The following is a 16,820-nucleotide window of genomic DNA, read 5'->3' on the forward strand; positions in this document are numbered from 1 at the left end:
AGAGGGTATCAGTCTATCAGTATCATATAGTGAATTCCACTGTATGCAGACTGTTGCACTCATGTCTGCACAGTGTTATATTTTCGGGGTTGGTGTGGCCTGTGCTGGTGGAGTGAATGTGATATCTTTTCATGGTGCCCAAGATTTCCTGGCAGCGCCCAAGCATGGTACTGCTAAAATGGTGAACATTCACAGAGACCTGCCCCGATCAACCTCAGTTTTCTATTGTTAGGTAATCAGCTTCACTGAGCTATTTAGTCAGAAGTGCTTTGCTTAAGGGCGGCTCAGTGGTAATTGTTGACGTAGATGAATGATCCTTTGCCCTGATTTTCCAAACCACTCATGCATCTAAACTTTATGTGTCATTCAGAAAGAAAGAGCCCTTTACATGCTTTTCTTAATTTAATATTTTCATTTTTACCACACAAAAGTATAGTTAACTGTAGCACAGGCAATGCTGCCCTACTATATATATAATAACTTTATAGCTATATACTGTAGTTCAGCAGTCTCCAACAAGTCTGACCTGCTTTGATCTCATCACCTCCTCACTGTCATCCCACAGACAGCCTGTCTCCCTCAGAATGACAGCCATAATAACCATCTCTGGATGGCCTTGTCTCAGATAGCTTTAGATAACACGCTTGCATAACGCTTAACTGCCTGAATTTATACCCTGGCTGCGCCTGACCCTCACCCTGCTACCTCCAGGGTGCAGCTGAATGCAGCTGGTCTGTTCCTGTCGGTGGCACCGTTTTCATGAAGCCCAGCTCTAATCCTCGTATGTAATCTGGCAGCTCCAGCAGCAGCCAATCACAACCTGTTTGTACTCTGTAATATTGGAATGAAAATGCCTGACAGCAGAGTGGGAGCATGTGACACCAATAACAGGCCAGAGAAAAAAAAAATTCTACTGTAATGATGCTGCCCTTCTTTAGCCTGTATATGCATATAGACAATGGTACTGATTGAAAACTTGTAACGCACAAAAGCTCCTGATTTGTAAGCATTGCCACTAGATCTAAAGTTGTTATGTTAATAGATCCATTTTAATACTTTACAGACCAATACTGAGTATAAAGTAACTATATGTCAGGGACCAGTAGCAGTCACAGATTTTCATTAGATTTTACAGAAACTAACTAAAGAGATGATCACAGCATTGCCATGTGGTATCACTCTAATAGAAGTCCCAAAATCACACCGAAAATATTTGTTGAATTCCTGTCACAAGCTTTGAACCAATTTTCCTGTAAAGGTATCGCTAGGCATCGCTAATGATGAGCCCATCAGAGCACCAAAATGACTGTAGATGTTTGCATCATCAATTAGCTACAAGCCTGTATTAGCTGAGGCTCCTCACTGATAGCAGTGACAGACAGAGGGGAGGAGATGTCTCTGTCATTTGAAGCATGAAGTCCCTTTAACCAAGTCCTCTTTCACTCAGCAGTCGGTATGGGAGCACAGCATGCAGAGCTTGTAAATGCACAGGTTAAGAGGCAGGGCCACCAATGCTGCACACAGGATCTGGTCCCTGAATAAAGATCAACATTACACTGCACATGGATGGACGTAGCCATCACTTATGGACATCCTCAGTCAGAAGGCCCAGGTACCATATCAACACCTCAGCATTCCCCCTAGTTACACTTGGCAGCTCTAAGTGCTGCAGACTAATAAAGTTAATACACGACGCGCTTTTATCCCGCCGCATCGTATTTTGTTTGGTTTATTGCATTGTTTTAGGTACAACACTTTTGCAACACTTTGGTCTGTATTGTCACTAGTATATCATGCTTTGTGCTCCATAAAAGCAATGACAGGGAATTCCATCTCTTACCTCACTGGGGCCTGGTGTGTTATTATTGTACCTTAGCACTCCCTTACCTCACACTCAGCACACCTCTCAGTGTGCAGTGCTGTTGTCTACCTGTTTGTTACAGTGGCTCAACGGCACAGAGATAGCTTGTTGTGCCTTTGAATTTAACAGGGGCTCTGTGCTGTAATACCAGTCTGTCATCTTCCTATTAATATTCCAAATATTTTTTTGTTTTGTTTGCTTTATGTTTTATTACCATCTATGTCTATTAATCAAGATACTGAACACATGCTACTGTTTACAGGATAAGCCACTTGAGATGCACCATTAGATTTTCAGTATGATCCTGACAAGACCTTACAATTTACTGTAGAAGAAAACAGAAGAAAGGATATTGCAAATCATAAAGAGAATTATTATAGTAAAATCTGTGTTATAACACTATTTTATGGGTACGAAAATAGACATTAGAAGTAAGTGTCTTGAATTTAAAGCACTTTCTGTTCAGTGAAATATACAGTAAGGTCTTGATTTCTATAAATTTTGTTCTTGCATACATCAATTACAGCAATTTTACAAGTAAGACAATGATTCTGCCCTGTTTCAAAAAGACACTTTGTTAAATGATAATATTAGGCGAATTAGCATGGATATGAAGGAACGTGCCAAGCCGGTTCATGACAATGCTCTGATCATCTCTTTTGTTGCTGCTTGTCTAAGTCTTTCAATGAGCGACTGAATGGGAATTAATCTCATTAAGACATTATTTGAGAGCCATGCTGCTGTCCATCTCATGGAAGTGTCAGATTTATAGATCTGGATCACAAAGAAAAGCGAATAAACTGTGAATTAACATTTCTTGAAAACCTTTATCATCTACTTATAAGACACCATGTGAAGAGCATAGTGTTATTGCTCAACCCTATCTTTGCATAACATTAAACTCCAGGAGGTCCTCCATATCTTTGTACGTGGAGATTAGAATATATTCAGAAAAGACATGCATTTGATAATTCATCTCTCGTCTTAACTAGCCTGGAAAATGTGACAAAAAGGATTGCTGTAGTGATTTTCTGACATCTGAAATTATGAAGCAGGATTCAGGTTGAATCTCTCACAGTTGGCCTGCAGTGTGTTAGCTGAATTTCCTCCAGTGGCTGCTGATGCAGCTGCAGCCTATAAATAGGCCCACCCCAGACAGGCAGCGGGAGGAGAGCTTTGGTTAACCCCTGAGACCCAGTCCTAATCTGACCCTGAACATCATTAGAGAACCAGCACATCTGACTGGCCAAGAACGATACAGGGCACTCTCTCCGTCTGGAGAGAGCTTAGCATTATCACATCTCCGGAGAGGCGCAGCACCCTGTTTTGAGCACCCTCAAACTCAGCCCATTGTCAGCTACCTGTCGTGGACGCTTCTTTTGCCTGCTGGCTATTCCCTCAGCCAATATGCACTATCTGCCACAATGCAGACAAGGGAGGGGTATCTGACTCTCTACCACCCATGCCTGTCTTTTCATATCTCCAGATGGCCGAGGGTTGGATAGGTTTGCCTCCTTTGTGCTTCATATGCATTGCATGGCCTGGATTCAACAAAGCCGTTGTAGCAAAGCTTTGCCTCCCCAATGGTGCTTTTCTGCAATCAAAGAGTAGTCATCTCCCTCTTGCCCTCCCTCTAGTACAGCCATTTTGGCACAGTTTGGTTCTCTTTTTCCCCTCGCACTCTCTCCCTTCTCACTGCTCTATTCCTTCCATAGTCAGTCATTTATACCACAAACAGTTCCCCTTGTGGGGATAGGGAGAGTCTTTCAGATTTATTACACAAGGGTTTACAGGTCAGTCTTAATTAAGAGGTGAAATCATTAAGGAGGGATAGATAAAGAGAGGGTGCCACAGAGATGACCCGTCTTAGCCAGAAATCTTCTCTCTGGTCCTCGTGGCTTCCAGACAACCAGAAATCTGACACCTGCATTATCCACCAGGTTTTTCAGAGGGAGGATGGAAGCAATTGTAATGCTTGTTGGATTAGATGAACTGTGAAAGAGGAGATGGCTAGAAAATGTCTCCAACTCACCTCAGTACTTCAGGGCCAACAGAGAATTCTCACATCGGCTTATGAAGCCTTGTAACTCTAAAGTCAACTGCCATGTGTTTGGATAGAGAGGAGGTGAGCTTTCCTGCAGGGATTTATAAGCCTGTACTTGCTCATATGTGTAAATAAGCACACTCATGTCTTTAGTTTCTCCCTCATGCCATAATAGCAATGTGAATTTTCTTTCATTATCACTTGGTTAGATAGAAAATAATGACTTTGAAATACTGATAAAAAAAATATTCTATTTATAAAAGTATAAATATAAAATCCCTTTTGAAGAGATAATCCACATGCACTTCCATCTTTGTTCAATTTGTCTTCATTGTTGTGGTGTTTTTCCACTGCACTTCCAGGAGACCACATGGCAATTAGACACTGATGTCTTTCTCCCCTGGATTGTGGTAATGGTGTTTTTTGTTGCTCTTGATGGGATGCATTGGAGAAGGTTTCACTTACTATTGATAAAAGGATATATCCTGGAAAATGTCATAGTACTATGCAGTTCGGTTAGTTTTGGTTGATTTTGCTTTTCAAAGAAGCTGAGCATCCAAGGTGTCTGCTTTAATGGTATAAAAGCTGTCATAATGGAAAGGTCATGGGATTTAGTTATGTGAAGCTCACAAACATACAGCAGGTCGGTCCAGTGGAAGATTTGTGTCATCTAACCAACATGGCCATCATGCATCATGTTAGTGCCAACTCAGTGATGGACTGTAGCTCTAACAGAAGAACCGGTTCTTTCTTTCTTTCTTTCTTTCTTTCTTTCTTTCTTTCTTTCTTTCTTTCTTTCTTTCTTTTAAATGTATAAGCATTTTGTTGAGATATGCTAACAAGATGAATCACTGTCAGCTGTTAACAAGCTAAAATATCAATTTGCCAACCCAGAATTGATTAATTGTTTCAGCGCCATATGTAAAGTCACACAGTCAGTTGTTCACAGCCACTTTTGCCTGAGGGTTGAACACTTCAGCGGCTGCTTTAGGTCACTTGAAGGGCTGCTGTTGATTTGTCTAATGTGTACTTGTCAATACATGTACACGCACATGTACAGTACGTGCAGCTTCCCGTGTCCCAGCTTTTGCAATGATTTTTCTGTGTTTTCCCGAGTATCCTAGTGGGATGTGGCTCTTTGTGTTGTGTTTAATGATTAATACAGCTCCCGAAAACGCTGGTATGCTAATGCAAAAATCTGAAAGTTAAAATTTTAACAGCTGCATACATCTTCATGATGCATAAACCTAAAACCAAGATGAGTTGAGGTGGCTGTTCTAGTGAAATATTTTGGTTTGCTCAAAACAAGCAAGCAGGGAAATGATGAGCATTCATAAAAAAATAATATATATTTTCTTGTTGTCTGACTCTAGTTGTTTACAATTAATGGTAGCTAATTATTCTGAGACTGACAGGGACATAAGCAGATAAGTTTTTGAAGTTTGCAAACAGAAATGAAGAAATATATTGTCTCACAAGTGTTTGCCCGAGCACTATTCATGTGTAAAATTGACAAAGATAGAGACAAGTAACTGGAAATGAACCATTCCGATGTCATTGACAGTTTCGTTGCATCATTTGTCTGCATAAATTCTTGCCTCATACTTTACTAATCTGTAACATATATCACTTTATGTCTCAGTGAGGTCTCATTATGAATCCAGTAAAAATGTGCTGCATCTCAGCTTCCACTGTGGTATCATACATCAAAGAAAGTTAAGGGTGGTATTCTTTTTAAGAAGTGTTTTCACACACGGCGTTGTACAGCCATGTCGGGCAGAAATGCCTCTTGACTCCCTATGGTGAGGTTTTTAAAAGGTCCATTACTATAACTGCAATAGCGGCACAAGTCTGGGTGGTTGGAAAGCACAATTTTCAAACACAGCTTTGCTTTTAGAAGCTGACCTTTTTCTGTTGCCTCTCCCTGTTCCGTAGCTCAAAACGAAGCCACATCATTGCTCCATGTCTACACCCCTGAACTGATATTAAAAGTGAGCAGATGGCCACAATACTCCCAAGTCCTTGACAAGGGTGCCAAAACTTTTCTTAGCCAAATGTTTAAAAAAAAAAAGAAAGAAAAAATCATAAAATCATATGCTCAAGTCGAGGAATGCTGGGAAAAAAAAGACAAATCATGCAAGCAAGCATCTTGACCTTAAATATTTTAGATCTGTAAAAACTCTCTGTCTTATCACTTGAAGGTGACACATTCACATTCCTGCTTTTCGTTGTTTGAGCATTGCCAACTCCCTGTGCTGTACCACTTAGCAAACTAAGCCTGGAGCAGTGTGTTTTCTCTTGAAGCAAGAGGTTATATGAGTTACCCCACATTCACAGGCAACAATATCGTATACTCGCATAAACACAATTGAGCTTTGTCTCTTCATGAGGCAGTGTATACATTATACGTCCTTTATGCAGACTAATCATGAAATGCTTTGACGTTGTTTACCTTACTGAGGGGATTGGATTGGATCAGAAAGATAGAATCTTCACTGGCAAACGGAAGAAGGATCCCTGGCCCACCAGCAATTTCCTTCTTCAAAGCAGCATTAGTGGCTCCATTAAAATCCTGTCACCCTTTTTTCCTTTATGGCTGTCTGTGGCTTCTGAGGAGACGAGAAATCACAGTCACTCAAATGCTAAGTGACTTTAACACTCCTGTGAATATTAGGAAGGAAAGAACTACTCCATCATCTACCATGCCCAGAATAAAAAAAAATAAAAAAAAATAGATGAGACCAGTGTTTTGAATATCCTATCCCCCTACCTCTGCAGTATCTCGTCACAAGCCATTACCTCTGCAGAAAGCAGACTGCTTGACACATACAGAACACCTTCCTGTGTCAGTCTTCATTAAGACTTAACCATGTGCACGAACGCATACCGGCAGCTGTCTGAGAGACTGTCTCGCTGATGTTATCATGTCAGCAGGTTTTCAATCCCTTGCTTTTAGGCATTATAAGGAATGAGCTTATCATGGCTGCAAATGAATCAATGAGGTAATTGCAGGCAGGAGTACTATCTCCGCTCAGGGCTGTGAGACAACAGTTTATGCATAGGGAGAAGCTCTAGGGGCAGAAAGATAGGCCCTGTCCCATCCATCATTAGAAGAATCATCTTATTAAGGCTCTTCTCTTTTTGCTTCACAGGTCACAGATGGAGGTACCATCAAGCAGAAAATCTTCACCTATGATGCTATGTTTAATACCAATTACTCTCACATGGAGGATTACCGCAGACGTGAAGACCTTGTGTACCAATCAACTGTCCGGTGAGCCTCAAAATCAATTAACTTTCATTTCAAACGAGACTGCTTCCTTGTTTAACTTCTTCTTGTATGTATTACCGGCTGTGGTTTTGCTCCATTCGTTTTGCAGCGCTGGGGAATTGCAAAACTGTGAACTCACTGCATAATCAAACTACTTCTTGATGTTTTGATAGTAAATGCACCGAGATGAACTCCTATTCGTTGCTACACAACTTCATTCCCAGCCATCTGTTGTTGGTCAGACCAGGCCAGACTGGAGCGACCGGGCGAAGGGGTCAGTGCGTTATTACATGAGGACAGGAGGCAGTGGCGGACTCTAATCAGCAACTCTGCTCAGGATAAAGAGTTCAGTGTTAAAGATTTAGCTAACATCTGGCCAGGCTGGTCCTTATTCCAGCTGCAGTGGTGCATATATTCCAGGTAGCACCGCCCAGATCAGGCACATTATCATAGAGGTGAACGCAGAGGCTTGCCTCACCCATGTCTCAAGCCTCTGTGATTCAATGCGTACACAACCCCACTGTGTATGCATTAGCAGGTTTTACTGTGAGAAAGAACAAGGACTTGAGAAAGTAGTGTGGGGGGGGGGGGGGGGGGGTCATCTGGCTCCTGTTGGCTTGATTACGCGTTTAAAGCGTCCTGGGGGCTGTCTCTTTTTTACCCCAGGCCCCAACAATATGGCTGGCAGCTGTCTGCCCCTTCTCCTCATTTCTTGCGCCCTCTGCTCCGGTGCTCCTCCTACTGCAGATATCCCTCTCTAAATGTTCAGCAGCACACAGGAAGTGCATAAGCCATACATCACATCTTCGACTTCATTTAAAACTGGAATGCTTCGCACTTTGCGTCCTTTTGTAATGTACATGCGTTTATCATTCCCTTTCATCTCATCTTTGTCCTGCTGCTTTTCTTTGATTCAGCTCTTGTACATTCCCACCACTTTGTATTTTTTCCCCTCGTCTTCCCCTCTCTTTTTCTCATGTGTGATGTGGCTGCCCAGCTGAGGATGATTTATCTGGACAATCCTACTACCCCTTTGGGAGAGGAGGCATCATCACAATGGAATGGTGTATACACTTACATGCTCACGGACATGGAAACATGAATGTACACACAAACAGAAAACATACATCCCCCCGCACCCGCCACCCCCACCGTGTGCCTGCCACACACACACACACACACACACACATGTATGGTGGAGTGGAAGTGAGAGGAAGCCTTATACAACACAACGAAAGGGAGGAAAAAGGGAGGGGCAGGGTTCAAATGAGCCAGCGTGCCACCTGCACTGACCTGTATCTGGATCTGTATCAGAACGCTTAGCCTGTGTTAGTTAACCAGAGAGAAACGTGGAGTCCTGCCACCGTCACACCTTTCTCTTCCAGTCAAGAGAAAAAAAAAAAAAAGAAATCCCTCTGACTGGTTACAGTTCTACTTTCATGGTGTAACAGAGAAGCTCAACACTACTAAGAAATGCAAAAAGCTGAATTTTTACTCGCTATAATCTCCCATTTCCACCTGAGAATGCTAAATCTTCTGCACAAAGCCGTAGCAGTCTCACAAATCCACTTGTACGACCAAAATGAATGCCTCAATATTTTGTATCTTTTATAAACTCAGAGCATTTTTTAGAAAACTATATTTTTAGCTTTTCCCCTTTTTTCCTTTTGTGGAATCCTTTTCTCTCACAGCAATATGTGATTTTTGTGCTATAATAGAGTAACAATAATAGAGGTGATTTTGCTCTGTACATGTCGTCTTTCAATTATTAGACAGTTTCAGATGTGACATTGATATTGACTTCGTCTAAAACTGCCTAGTCCTGTCTGGTTTTGACAGCTATTAGTCATAATCTTTCAAAGAATGGAAGCAGCTGTTACTGTCTCTATATTCAAGTGCCAGTGCATAGATTAGCCTTCTTGTAAGACAAATGACAGATCGTGCATGTCGCTGATGACACTTGAAGTTTTAAGAACTGCCAGTATTCAAGATCAAATTGTGAGAGCTGGAGTCTGCTTTTCTTTCCTTCAAAAGATCCTTAAACTCACAAAAGATGAAAGTAGCACACCAAGGTCAAACATAGGTTTAGTTTTACACGTTCTAACATGGTTTTAAACTTTTTGTTATGTCTTTATGTTAAGTTTCTCTTCCTTACTCTCTCATATGCATACAGAGAATCAGGCTTTGCCTCAAACTTAAAATCACCTAAGGTTACATTTACTGACAAGCAACGTCTTGTCATGCGGGTCACATAGCCACTCAAAGAATCAACGTGAAACTAGTGGGATGCTGTTATAATGCAGCAAAACTTCTGATGGGAGAAGGTTGTGGTGGATGCCAGAGCATAAAATATTTCTGATGCTGACACAGGAGACTGAAGTTCATATTACATCTCCTGTCAACATTTTCTTTTTAACCGTGTCCATAAACAAGAGGTGAAAGATGACAGAAAACTTTTTGAATAATATTTGTCAGTAAGGCAGTGATGAACAACCTAAGCATTCACTTTGACTCACGCATGAACTGATTAGATTTCGGTGGTCAAAGGTCAAGGTGACTGTTAACTCACAAAACATGTTTTTGGCCATAACTGGACTGGTTGGCGGAGACATAACACTGGCAGTTAGTAATTCTAACTAGATCTTTTTAAATATTTTGTTGTTGAAATGACATATCTTAATGTGGAGAGGCGCTGTCAACGGCTGCTGTGACCCAGAATCATTGAACAGCCTTGCAATGCAGAGATATTCCCTTCTAAAGTTTCTGAGCGAGCCTCGTCCATCCAACCAGTCAGAAAAGTCCAAGGTCATGGGTGGGAGCTCACAACTGTCAATCAATATGTGAACATATTTTTGATCTACTACTCCCCTGAGGCATCAAACTAGTTTTATTGGCTAGAACATGCTGCTATGGCTGTCTCACATGCTAGCAAGCTCCTGATTCCTGCATTAGCTGAGACAATGCAGGGACGGGTGGGTGGTACGGCACCAACAAGGCCACTGTTCGTTTCCTATTTGCAAGCGACAATCAACATTGTTTTTTAAGTGTGACCACAATTGTTCCCTAATCATAACCACATTTATTACTGTCGCCATGACAACAAAGCTCCCTTAAACCTAGGTATTTAAACCCAAACTTCACACTCACACACTGCGAGTTCAGCATCAAACTTCATTCCTTTACTCACCAAGAGCTGTCTCCAGCTTTGGAAAGAAACACCAATGTTACCTCTTGTCCCTATCAAGTCTTTTCTTCTACTGAAGTTAGCATGCTAACCAGCTAGCCGGGCCCATGTCATCACGTTCCAATAGCAACTCACTGTAGCCTCGGTGAGAAAAACTTAAAAATAGCCCTTTAACAAAGAACTTATTTTGTCCCAATACATTTTTCCTAAACCTAACCATCTCCTTTTTGTGCCTAAACCTAAGCAAACCTTAGCCATAGAGTTATCAACTTCTCATGATATCAATCTGATTTATTTTTCAAAAAGTGCTTTGCAATGGTTTTGGAAGGCACTGACAAATGATGCAAACCTGCCAATAGTGGTGTTAGGTAAGAAATCACTATGTGTCATTCTAGAGGGCATAGACAAACAACATATATAGAAAACACATAGAGAGTCTGTATTGCTGACTGAGTCTGACTGGTAGAAGGTGATCAAAAAATAATCTATTCAGTCTTAATATTTCATAGGAGAAATGCTTGTGGACCAGTCTTTTATTTTACCCTTCACACTAAGGGTGAGCCTTGTTTGTTGTGCTGGTTACGTCAGGAGGTAACCCAATTCAGTATAGAGTTTCAGCGACTGATAAATATTTCCTGTGGGAGGTTGTGTTAAGAATGACCTTTTCAATGTTATTTTGATTACAGTTGCATTTGTGAATTCTTCCCTCTCTGACACCAAAGGTGAATGAAAAACAATGAAAAAGAGATTATTTACGTCTGTGTGTGGAAGTGTTGTCATGGTAATGTGATTGTATTTAGCAAAAGATGACAAAATATGGTTGTAAGTTGTTTTCAGTGAAAATACATTTTTTTTAAGGATTGGAGGACTGTGGCACTAAGTTTATTTTTCTGGTGTAAAGGAAAAGTATTTCAGGATGTATTTTAGTAAATATTCTTACAGAGTGATAAGTAACTTCTTTTCTTCTTAAATTGGTAATGAATAACAAGTAATACATAACCTATTTAATGCAAATTGAATCAGGCTTTAGAGATACTTTAATCAACAAAACGTCTTTCTTGTGTGTTTTCTTTGTTCTTTTTTCTTTGCCTTATTCTTCCTTCAGTAAAACCTCTCTGCTTTCTATCTTTTTTATCACTGAGCTTTCTTCTTTGCATTTGTGTGGATTTGAATCCATGAATGCAGTACTTAGGATACAGACAACAGAACCACAGCTTTGTGGATAAAAACAGAAAGATGAGCTACACATCAGCACTTACTATAATGTAACCAGCCAGCACAAAACCAATCACACCTCACTTGGCACTCAGGGAATCACGGTATTATCCTCATCATTTTCTTTCATGCTTATTCCTTAAGGAAACATGGGTGATTACGCACCTCTCTTTGCATCCTGCCCTCTAGGCAATTTGTTTCGGCCTACCATTGAGTGTATACTGGCTTATAGTGGCCAATCCTGACCCATTCACCCATAATGCTTCGGGCCAGAAAAAGTATCTGACAATGTGCTAGTTAATTTGATGCAGAGATTGACTGGGTGAGCTATCAGACACTGCTCTGTCAAGACTGCTCTTTTTCACTCTCTATCTCGCCGGTTGAATTTGCTTGCATTTGTAGGCAGGAGGAGTTCTGGAGGAAGGCCTACATAACAGGAAAGAGCTTTCAGATGCAACTCCTGGGGGACAATCGATCTCTCTTTGCGGTGTGCTGTTTTTGCTGCTCCTCCATGGGGGCCCATTGCTATTGATCTCCAACGTGTATGTGCTGTTTTTTTTTTGGTGTACAGGGGCGATTTTGTAGTGTGTTTAATGTGCTTTGCTGAAAACTGTCTGTTTATTCACTTACCTATTCAGTTGGTTGCTTATTTACCATGTTTAAGTTGTGCTGATATTAATTTAGTCTGCAAGGCTGGGGGAAAAAAAATTGAGTTATTTGTTTATGTTATTTTATTTGCTTGTTTTTGTCATCTACTTTGGCTTGTGTCACTGCCAATCAGCTTTGTATAACTCACTGATTAATGAGGTCCATAATTAAAAAAACATAGTAAAGGACAAAAGAATTCATATATGCAACAATTAAACTTGAAATAAAAGATAAAAGAGGAAGGCATGAGGCGAAGACTAATTAACAGGAAGAGGTTTTTGGGGGAGATACAGAGGGTTTTGTCTGGTAAAATGTGAAGTGTGAACAGAGGGACTCTTCACAATCATGCACTCACACTCCAACGATAAATCCAGTTTTGCTATACTTTAGTTACAACAGGCAGGACTCAAAACACTCATAAATGTTTGTTAATCAGTTTAATTGCTCTCAAAACTGCTATTTACTAAGGTGAAGTTACATTACAGAGCTGCTTATAGCTAGATAGCACAGTTGATGTGAGTTCAGATTTATACGAGTATTCAGAGCCAAAAGATGAGAAAAAAAAAATCTTATCCACTTATAAAATGTAGCTGTTTTTCTCTGTTATTCTATTAAAATGGTGATGTTATTGTAATTAAGATTTCAAACATTAGCTGACTCAATACTAGCAAATGAGAGACAGCAGTGAAAAAAAAAAAGAAGAGTTTGAGTACTCTCTGAGTCACATGTTCCCTTTGTGTGATCAGATTCTCAATGGACCAGCACCTCGACATCAAAGATTAGAGGCGGTGCTGAAAATTTAATTCCACCAGTCTTAATATTTAACAGAAGCCTCAATGTTAAGAGTACAACCTTTCCTCTTTTCCTCCTCCTAATTCTGATGGACGTGTCTTGCTGTCAAACTGGTGGAGGTTTCAGAAGCAGACAGCCACTCAGAAATGCTGTGGTTGGGGGTTTCTTTGTGGCCTCCTCACCCTTCTTCTTCTGGCAGTACTTCCATGCCTTGAATTATCTTATCTCCGGCTTCTTTTCTCTTGCACTCGTCTTAGTGCGAATCCACGAATGCAGCAGTCGGGATTGTGGGTAACAGGACTACGGCTTTGTTTGTAAAAACAAAGCAATGGGCTACATCAGCGTTTACTATAATGTAGCCAGCCAAGACAAAGCCAATTTACCTCCCCGCCGCTACTACCACAGAGAGATTCACTGTGCTGTTCTCATCATTTTACTCTGGTGGGGAAAAAAAAGAGAAGACTTTACTTGTTTTATGCTTATCCCTCGAGGAAGCGCTTGTGGAGACAAGCTCACTTTATATCTCGAGGTGTTCACTCTTTTTCATATATACTTAGCTTTGTCAAACATTTGTTTATAATTGGTTCATTCAGCAAAAGTTCACTTTCTTTCTTCAAGTTGATGCACCGCAGGCTCGGTCAAATGTGATCATTCAAGTACAGAATCCCAACTGTCCTGGTGAGTCAGGGCAGCAACTCAGTCATTATTTTATTTTCAATAATTGAAGACAACTAAGAAAATCTGCTTTACATACATGTGTATTGTATTACCTTCCCAGCCCAAGCAATGTTCAAATATACGACAAACCAAACCAAAAGTACATCAGAAGTGGAAAAAACTTTTGTGGATTTCGGCTTCTCATAGGCAGTGCTAGGAATAGGAATAAGCTAAATTTACTCCCAGTGTTCTCCTCTCAGCTTTTTAGTGGAGGTTAAAGTGCCTTGCTTAGGGGTAGCTCAAAGATAGTTGTTGAGGAAAGAATATACAGTATATATATATATCTACAGTTGCTGCACAGATTTGAGTGATCTCCTCAACACACACACACACACACACACACACACACACACACACACACACACACACACAGCTGAACTCATTAAAGCCTGGGTGCTGTGAGCGCCCTGCTGCTGTTCCAACAGAGGTCCCCGTCTGAAACACCCGAGCGGCAAGGACAATTGTTCCTGTTTTGTGGGAATAAATCACAGGGGCTAAATGTGACTAGTAGTGTCTCACTTTGATTATCACTGTTGACATATTAGCCGAGTGCAGAATACAGATTGCTCTCCCTTGCTCTTTCAAAAATGGCCATCTGCTATCACAGACTGAATAATTGTTGGCTGTTGTTTCTTTTCCGAACTGTAAGCAAAAGTTTAAAGAAGAGGAAAAAAAAAGTATATTTAGGTATCTTTTCTAAAATTACATCCCCATGTATTCAGAAGCACCAGTGTATACTCAAGTTGAGTTAAATTAAAAACACCTAAGTAAGTAATGAAACCAGACATTGTTTGAGTTGTACATCTGCGAAAAGAGTAAAACATATTGTACCTAAATCTGTAGACATCTTAAAAAATTTGTAAAACATACAGACCGTAGGTTATCTAAAGATAAACAACTGTTTAATGTAACATGTAATTATTTAGAATAGGTAATTAAAGTCAATGCTTTGTTATAAATTAAATTACCTCACTGTTACAGATGACTCTTTGGTTCGTCTTAATGGACCTTGGGAAGTTTGACATGTACAAAACTGCAACTCGTTATATAATAATTATCCTCTTTAACAATGATGCACAAATTAAGATATAATTGCTAAATCATTGATAATAATGACTTTTTCATAAATTTCACAAGACTTCATAATTAATACATCATGAATTCATTGTTTTCAAGGAGCTTATGAAAATTCAACAATTCACCAGAGTAGTGCAGCATCAAGTCAAAGCACTTAGCTACACTTTTAGCAATTATACACAGGCAGCCTAAGTAAAGGTTTTGATGTATATTCTGAAATGTACTATATTACTACATGAAGTACAGTTTTTAAAATGAAGTTAGCAAAACTGTGATTATAAATTGTAACTGCATCCTCAAAAATACAACAGTCATGACACGTCATATTAACAATTTATTTTGGTCTAATGCCAGCGAGCAGATAAGAGTGAACACCAATTCATAAAGTGCACTGACAACATAATAATGTTGTTACAGGTGAACAGCTGTGACAATAAAGCCTTGACTATTGAAATATCTCATGTTCACTTTAATTCATTTATTTGCTTACCTATTCACTTCCTAATCGACTGTTTCTTTGTGAATAACTCTGTCAACATGTCTGAAATGTGAAGATTATATGGACTCATAGAGTAACTTCTTTTATTTTACAGGCTTCCAGAGGTACGGATCTCAGACAACGGGCCTTATGAATGCCACGTGGGCATCTACGACCGGGCGACGAGGGAGAAGGTTGTCCTGGCTTCAGGGAATGTTTTTCTTACTGTTATGTGTGAGTACCATCACTGCATTTCATCTATATTTTCAATCCAAGGAAACATTTTTCAGCGATGCCTTCCTCACAGTATTCAATGCATTTGTGGTTAAAACTGGATGCTGGGGTGGGACATGGGTTACATGGAGAGGGACTGTTCAAAGTCAGCAGGTTGGACAGTATGACAAAGATTGAAAAACAGGATGTGGTGCAGGCCTGCAGGCAGGAGGCAAAGCCCTCATGATCACAACAAAAAGTGTGAGGTTTCAAGTTTTATGTGAGGTGCCTGAGGGGAGATGTTTTAAACCTGGTACTGTTTGTTGAATATGCTGTTTTTACAGCATGTAAGAAGGAAAAAATATGAAATAATGTGATTTATGCAACTGTAATATTATTGTGTTGAAGCTACAGTGTTTAGCAACTTTAGTATTTAGCTGATCATCATATCTGTAGTGAGCAGGTGGAGATTTACAGCCTTGTTTAATGAATGTGGTTACGTCAGATCTCCACCACAATCATTTTGATTATGAGAGGGTCTATTTTATCTCGGTGCTAAACCTGCGATATTAGCTTGTGTCCAAAAAAAAAAAAAAAAAATAACCGCACACTTTAATCATCTATGCTCGGTTCTGTCATCTCTCCCAATTGCGGTATTGAAGTACGAAAGACTGTAACACACAGTGTTGTGTTGGGATGAAAACTGATATTTAGTTAATACCAATGATCAGTTGTCTCAGATTCACACCAACCTGGAAGATATTTGAGAACACCTGTCAGCTTGTTCCACCGCATGTCGAGGTTTTGGGCAAAAACGTTTGAAAAATGACGTGTGGCTCAGATGGATGTTGACTCACAGAGGAAAACAGTGGCACTTCAGGCAACAAGTGGATTCGTCACCCTCACCCAATGAAAACCAAAGATATTTTTACACACAGGTGATTTTCTTTTTAGGTTGATACAGTACTTGTTATTATGATTATTATTTATATTATATATCTATATATATATATAGATATATAATATAACTATTTATATTTTTTCCTCCTGCTGCCGTGACTGACATCAGGAGTTAATGAACACATCTCCTTGAAATTTTGTAGACAGATAGGCCTTGGGCTATGGAACAATTGATTAAATTTCAGGAGTGATCTGGATCATTAGAAGGTTATTGCTTCCTTCAAGTATGAACCATACAGAAATAAACCTGATTCCAATTCTAGGGGTCAAGAAATTGATCCGACTGAAAATTCACATTGATAGAAATTATGTCTTTTTGCTGTAGCAGCAAGTGTTGAGAAGTGTTCAGTGCTGACGGAG

General features: G+C 40.0%; 1 protein-coding gene across 3 annotated transcripts in view; it reads left to right on the plus strand.

Annotated features, from left to right (window-relative positions):
* Nucleotides 1-16,820, plus strand: part of LOC111233590 (immunoglobulin superfamily member 21-like) — a 173,185-nt gene that overhangs the window by 94,914 nt on the left and 61,451 nt on the right. For all 3 annotated transcript variants that reach the window (XM_022761444.1, XM_022761446.1, XM_022761445.1), the window contains 2 exons: nt 7,058-7,179; nt 15,403-15,521. In XM_022761444.1, coding sequence (XP_022617165.1) covers nt 7,058-7,179; nt 15,403-15,521 — 241 coding nt within the window. The remainder of the gene's footprint in view (nt 1-7,057; nt 7,180-15,402; nt 15,522-16,820) is intronic.

This window comes from Seriola dumerili, unplaced genomic scaffold, assembly GCF_002260705.1.
Source record: "Seriola dumerili isolate Sdu_G_001 unplaced genomic scaffold, Sdu_1.0 BDQW01000409.1, whole genome shotgun sequence".
Taxonomy (NCBI): domain Eukaryota; kingdom Metazoa; phylum Chordata; class Actinopteri; order Carangiformes; family Carangidae; genus Seriola; species Seriola dumerili.